The following is a 7319-nucleotide window of genomic DNA, read 5'->3' on the forward strand; positions in this document are numbered from 1 at the left end:
GATAAGCAGAATTAACATTGTGAAAAGGACAATCTTACCAAAAGCAGTATACAGATTTAATGTAATACCAATAAAAATCCCAGCATTATTCTTCACAGAGATAGAAAAAATAACCTCAAAATTCATATGGAATGACAGTAGGCCTCAGATATTCAAGCATATCTTCAGTAAATAAACCACCTCTACAGGCATCACCATGCCTGATCTAAAGCTATATTATAAAGCCATAGTAACAAAACAGTAGTTCAAACCCATATAAATGCTACTCTCACTTTTTGTTAGAGAAGATTCTCTTTTCAGATGGCAGTGACCTTGGGATGACTCAGAAGACACCATGGTACTGAGAAGAAGTGACAGAGGAGTGCTCAGCACTGAAATATGTCTACCATACCTTCTAAGTCTCAGGGTCATTGAGGAAGAGGTGGTGGAAAGAATGTAAGAGCCAAAGGAAGGGTAGGATTCCTTACAACGTGCTCTTCCAGACACAAAATGGCCTGGATATCCATAACTTCACAGTGCCTGACAGAACCTACACAAGACCATCATAATAGAAGGAAAAGATAATGACATTAAGATAAAAGAGAGACTGATTGAGAGGGGGAGGGGATATGATGGAGAGTGGAGTTTCAAAGGGGAAAGTGGGGGGAGGGAGGGAATTACCATGGGATATAGTTTACAATTATGGAAGTTGCCAATAAAAAAATAGAATATAATTTTTTAAAATCCAGCATGATATTATCATAAAAACAGGATTATAAACCAATGGAACAGAATTTGGGATCTGGACTTTAGGTCAAGTAACTATAGGTACTTAATCTTCAACAAATGTCCTAATAATTTAAACTGGAGAAAAGATAGCATCTTCAACAAATTGTGCTGCACAAACTGGAAAGCCATATGTAGGAAAATAAAACTAGACCCACACATCTTGCCATGCACAAAAATGAAGTCCAAATGGATCAAAGACCTCAGTATAAGACTGGAAACTCTGCTACTACTAGAAGGAAAAATAGGAGGAACTTTCCATGATACAGGAGTAGGAAAAGACTTAACAAAACTCCAGTAGCTCAGGAACTTGTACAATCTCTCAACCATTGGGAGCTCATGAAGCTGAAAAGTTTTTTCATTGACAAACATACAATAATCAAAGCCTATAGACTATGCACAGGATGGGAAAAAAATTGCTGGCTACACAACCAAAAGAGGCCTAATTTCTAGAATCTACAACAAAATCAAAAACCTAAACAATTAAAAAGAAATCAAACAATCCATTCACAAAGTGGGTTAGAGAACTGAACAGGGATTTCTCAGAGGAAGAAACACAAATGGCAAACACACACTTAAGAAAATGTTCATCTCTAACCATTGGGGAAATGCAAATTAAAACAACTATGAGATTCTACCTTACCCCAGTAAGGATAGAAAACACTAAATAATGAAATGAAAACAAATGCTGGTGAGGATGTGGAGAAATAGGAACCCTCATTCATTGTTGGTGGGAATGTAAAATGGTACAACCACTATGGAAAGCAATATGGAGGCTCCTAAAAAGGTTGACTATAGAGTTATCAACAGACCTAGTTATTCCATTATTGGGTATTTACCCTAAAAGCTCCATGTATCAGTTCAGAGGAATTTGCTCAATCATATTTATAGCTGCTCAATCCATAATAGCTAAGAACTGGAATCAACTCAGATGCTTGTCATTGGAAGAATGGATAACCAAGATGTGGTATATCTACATGATGGAATTCTACTCAGCAATTAGAAAAAAAAAATGACACATTGAAATTTGTAGGAAAATGGTTGAACTTGGAGCAGATGATTCTAAGCAAACTCACCTAATCACAGAAAGACAATCATCACATGGTCTCCCTCATCTTTGGCTCCTAACCTGGATCAGCCTGAGATGTTGACCTACCTAATAGGCATCTTGAGGACCAGGCAATAGGGAAGGCAGGGCTGGAGGGAAGGGTAAGCGTGAAGGTGGGGGGGAGGACACAAAACTGGGCCCAAATGGAACTGGTACCATAAAATTCTATATCCTGACTAGACTAAAAGGTTAAACCCTCATCACAACCTTAGAGGGAACATCTTAATCAAAGGGCCCTGGAGAGGGTGCAATGAAGCCTAACCTAAATTTTCTCCTGTTTCTCTCTCTCTCTCTCTCTCTCTCTCTTTTAATTCTCTTTTATATTTTCTTTCTTTTTCTTCTTTCTTTTCCCTTGGTGCTGGCCTGTAGCTCCCAGTACCAGGAAGTGGTTAACACCCACAATGACTGTTGATCAAAGAGCCTCACAAGGTTTCACAAAAGAAGACAGGCTTCTGTCAGAGCACTTGATTACCCACTAAGAGGTTAATGGTAAGACTGTATTGCTGAAGACACCATATGCTGTCAGTACGGAACATGGAGAAACCTGGCTGGAATCTGGAAGACAGCCAGTCCCCAGACAACCCATCTAATGCCACAAGGTGCTACATGAGCTACTGGGGGAAAGTGGCCAACATCTGTCTAAGTAACTTGAGGTCTAAACTACTCAGAAGCAAACAACCTGACGTGAGGCTCACACAAGTACAGTAGTGGCGCACAGCCATGGTGAGAAACCAGCTGCTCTTGGATTGGCTAACAGATCTGCTCAGTGGAAAGGAACCCATATCTGGAACTTGGAAACAAGTCAGAATCATATCCAGATAACGAGTTTGCTCTCCAATATCAAGCTCCCATCAGTCTTGGGCTCCAAGGGGCCTGTACCTATTAAATTCTCTCTAAACTAACAATGCTTATCCCATTCAACTTGTGCTAACTTCACTCTCTACTGGAGAATCTGCTTCTCTTTTTCAGGTGGATACAGGACCTGAGGAGAGAAATAACCCAATTTCACCAGGACCCCAGCTGAAGCCAGAAAGTAATTGGGGAAATGAGCAGAAGTGCTACTTTCTCGTTGAACCTGGTATTAACACAAGGGTGAAGGAGTTAGACACAGAGGACACTCAACTCCTACCAAACCAGAGATCCAGAGGCTCCCAAGACCTCATCACTGAAGTAGACCTAAAATGAACCCAACATGGCTCAGGGAAGTTTTCAGAAGGCGGGGGATTGTTAGAGCCACAGGTGTGGGCATTACACACAGAGACATTGCCTCTTCCTCATAACTGATGGTTATCCCCAAAATTCACAACCCATGATCCCCCTGGTGATAACTAGCATCGCCAATGAGGAGGGTCCCTTGGGGGGGGCAGGAATGAGGGTAAGGATGGTACAAACATGTGCTGTTTACCTGCTGAGTGTGTCCATAACAAATACAAAAATGCTGGGTGTGGGAAAGCTGGCTCAATGGTTGTGGTAGTTTGAATGTCATAGTGCAAATGTATGCCTCCGCAGGCCTAGTGTTTTATTAAAATTAAACTTGCAGCTTGGGGTACCAGCCATCTGGTTGGAGGAGGTTTTATGGGGACACAGATCCCAGAGTGGAGCCTTAAGGTGTGTTTGGGGGTGGATCTAAATTCCAGCTCAAAGGTACAGAGAGAGCAGGTTGAACTGTGGTGGTTCATGCTTGCTTGTGGTGTTGGATTTTTTGGTGGTTTCTCTCTCTGCTTGGATCTATGAAAGAGAGCCAGTTTCTTCTACCATTAATGGAACTTCTAGATCTGTAACCCTGGAATAAACCCATTCCTTCCATAAACCGTGACTGGTTAAATGTTCATCCCAGCAACTGGAGCTGACTACAACAATGGTCAAATGTACTTGCTTGCAAAACCTACTGGCCTGGGGTTCAATTCCCACTCACAAAAGTCAGGTTTAAAAAGTAGTGCAATTGTGTGGTGTTTATTTGCAGCAGCAACAGGCTCTGGCATGTGCACATGTGTATGTGTGCACATACACACATAAATAAATAAATAAATAGATAAGTTTTTGTTTGTTTGTTTGGTTTGGTTTTTTTGAGGTAGGGTTTCACTCTAGCCCAGGCTGACCTGGAATTCACTCTGTATTCTCAGGGTTCTCGAACTCATGGCGATCCTCCTACCTCTGCCTCCTGAATGGGATTAAAGACGTTCTCTACCACGCCTGGCGAGATAAGTTTTTTTTTTTTTTTTCCTTTGAACAGATTTATTGAACATATAAAGCTCTATGTACAATGTGACCTGGAGCTGCTACTTCAGAACCTTATCCTTCAGCCAGGCACGTGGACAAGCCCTCAATTCCTGAACAGAGGCAGCTGAGGCAGAAGGACCAGCAGTTGAGGGCAGCCTGGGCCCAGTGAGTTTCAGGCAATGCTAGACTACACAGTGAGGCTGGCTCAGAAAAGCAAAACAACAGATGACCAAACTATGACTCTCCCTTACTAATTCTTGCTAGGTTGGCTATCATATAAATAAAAAAGGCATATACTGCACAGCAAATGAATGGCCTAAATTCTAGAACTTTAATAATTTTACAAGATAATTAGCACAGGTAGGATTGAGTCCCTATACCAGGCTGCTGGAGAACTGACATGAGACGTCAAGAGGCTATTTTGTGGCTGCCACTGTGATGCCATCGTGTTTCTGGATCATAATGTTCCCATTATCTGACTCTGGACACACCACAGGAATGTCAGTGGGGTCAGATGTTAGCTTAGCTGCTTGCTGGGCTAGAACAGATACCACTCCAGCATGCTCATCTGACAGGACACCATGGCAGCCCAGATTGAGTCCTTGTGAATCTGTGCACAGGACGCCAACAATGGATGGATTCCTCATCGTGTCCTCCAAGTGCTGCTCTAAGGTCGCCTCCATCCCACCAGCTGTCTGCCCAGGACCCCCTGGCTCAGCGTGTCCCACTCCACCACTAGCCGCAGTCACGTGACCCGAGCGAGCCGCCGAGATAAGTCTTTTTTTTTTTTAAAGTTAGGTGTGGCCATGTACATCTGGAACCTTGGAAGCAGAAAGTGGAGGATTGCTGGGGCTCACTGGTCAGCCAGTCTAGTTGAAATACTGTATAAGCTCCATGGTCAGCAAGAGACAGTGTCTCAAGGAAATGAGATCATACAGTGATGGAGGAGGACATTCCACATCTTCTTCTGCATGCATGTGTACAGGCATATGTGCATACATATGCATACACCATACACACACACCACACATGCACATACTTTACAAAGTATTTAAAATTAAGCCAGGCATGGTGTCACATACCTTTAATCCCAGGACTCAGAAGGCAGAGGTAGAAAAATTGCCCTGAGTTTGAGGCCATCCTGAGATTACATAGTGAATTCCAGGTCAGTCTGGGCTAGAGTAAGAACCTACCTCACAAAAACAAAATAAATAAATAAATTAATAAATTAATTAATTAATTAAGATGAGCATACATAAAGAGCATAGAGCTTAAGTATGCAGCTCAATGGACTCTCACATGCGTTCTCTGTGTAACTGTCACTCTGGCTGAAATGGCAGCACAGAACATCCAGCCCGTCCTAATCAATGATGCTGCCTTTCTGAAACAGTTAAGATTATAATTCTGTCCACTGTTGCTCCTGTGGTTGGATATTTGGTTTATTTCAGTTGGGGGCTGTTAGGAATAAGTTTCTATGCATGTTTGTGAATATATCTTCTGATGGACATTACACAGATTCTCTTAGACATATACTTTAAGGAGGGATGCTAGGGGCTGGGGAGATGGCTGAGTGGGTAAAGGCATTTGCTTGCAAAGACTGATGGCCTTGGTTCAATTCTCTAGTACTCTTTTAAAGCCAGATGCACAAAGTGGGGTGTATATCTGGTATTCATTTGTATCAGGACCATGGTGTGACCATACCCTCTCTTTCTCTTTCTATTTACTTACAAATAAATGATTAAAACATTTACAAATTCTAAAAAATTAATAAAAATTATTTAAAAAATTAATAAAAAATATATATAACCAAACAGTGACCATTGCATCAGGGAGTCCCCAAAAATAATATAGGAGAGTTCCGGTTCCACCTCATCAGCACTTGTTATTGGGAGATTCTAAGTTTTGTTTGTTGGGTTTTTGTGTGTTAATATGTGCATGTTTGTGTGTGGGGGGGAATGCATGTATACCACTGCCCATGTTTGGAGGTCAGAGAACAACCTTGGGATGTCAATCTGTTGAGATAATGTCTGTGTTGTTGTTTGACTGCTGTGAACGTCAGACGAGCTAGTCCGAGAGCCTCAAGGTTTTCCTGAGTCCTCCTCCCTGTGTCCCATTGGGATTACAGACATGTATGTATTACATAGACTTTCTGTGGGTTCTAGAGATCTGAACTCCATCAGGCTTAAACAAGTGCTTTTAACCACTGAGCCATTTCTCCAGCCCGTTTGTTTTTAATCACCTTCATTTTTGCAAACTTTCCAACTATAGCTATTCTACTGTATATGTTCTGATATGTTGTGCTTGAGTTTTAATTTACTTAATGAATAATGAGATGGATTACTTTGTCATTGTTTACTGGCCATTCGTGTGTCTTCTCAAAAAGTGAAGCTTCTGATCAAGTCTACTTTCAAAAATGGGGCTATTTTTATTGACTTGTAGATTTTTGTATTTTCTTTTTAGTCCTTTTGTGGTATGTATGATTTGCACACGTCCCTTCCCAATTGTCTTTAAATTAAAGGTGTTCTTTTAAAAAATATTCCCAACTTAAAAAAAAAGTCCCAGATGGATTCACAGGTGAATTTTAACAGACCTTCACAGAAGAACTAACACCAATGCTTCTCAAACTTTTCCATAAAACAGAAAAGGAAGGAATGCTACCAAATTCCTCTTATGAAGCCAGCATTACTCTGACATCAAGATCAAAAAAAGAAAATTACGGACCAATCTTCCTCATGAACATAGATGCAAAAATTCTCAAAAAATACTCGCGAACAGAATGCAAGAATATATCAAAAAGATTATTCACTCCAGAGCAGGTAGGATTTATCCCAAAGATTCAGGGATGGTTCCACCTGCACAAATTGATGTAATGTAATACACTATATAAATGGATTGAAGGACAAAAATCATGTAATTGTTTCAATAGATCCAGGAAAGGCAGTTGACAAAAAATCTAACATCCCTTCATAGTAAAAGTTCTTAAGGAAACAGAATAGAAGGAACATATCTCAATATAATAAAAGCTATTTATGACAAACCTACAGCCAACATTATACTAAATGAGAAAAAAATCCTGAAGCTTTCCTCTAATATCAGGAACAAGGGTGTCCACTGTCCCCACTTTTTTGAGTGTGAGAGAGGATGAATTGGTGTGCCAGGAGGACCTTAGCCACTGCAAACAAACTCCAGACGCATGTGTCACCTTGTGCACGTGCGCCACCTGTGC

General features: G+C 41.0%; 1 protein-coding gene across 1 annotated transcript; it reads right to left on the bottom strand.

Annotated features, from left to right (window-relative positions):
• Positions 1-4509: 4509 nt before the first annotated feature.
• Positions 4510-4788, bottom strand: LOC123459480 (ragulator complex protein LAMTOR5-like). The gene has a single exon (XM_045146112.1). It carries the CDS (start codon positions 4774-4776, stop codon positions 4510-4512), a length of 267 nt encoding a protein of 88 aa, XP_045002047.1. The 5' UTR covers positions 4777-4788.
• Positions 4789-7319: the final 2531 nt, after the last annotated feature.

The sequence above is a fragment of the Jaculus jaculus genome, chromosome 3, assembly GCF_020740685.1.
Source record: "Jaculus jaculus isolate mJacJac1 chromosome 3, mJacJac1.mat.Y.cur, whole genome shotgun sequence".
Classification (NCBI taxonomy): Eukaryota; Metazoa; Chordata; class Mammalia; order Rodentia; family Dipodidae; genus Jaculus; species Jaculus jaculus.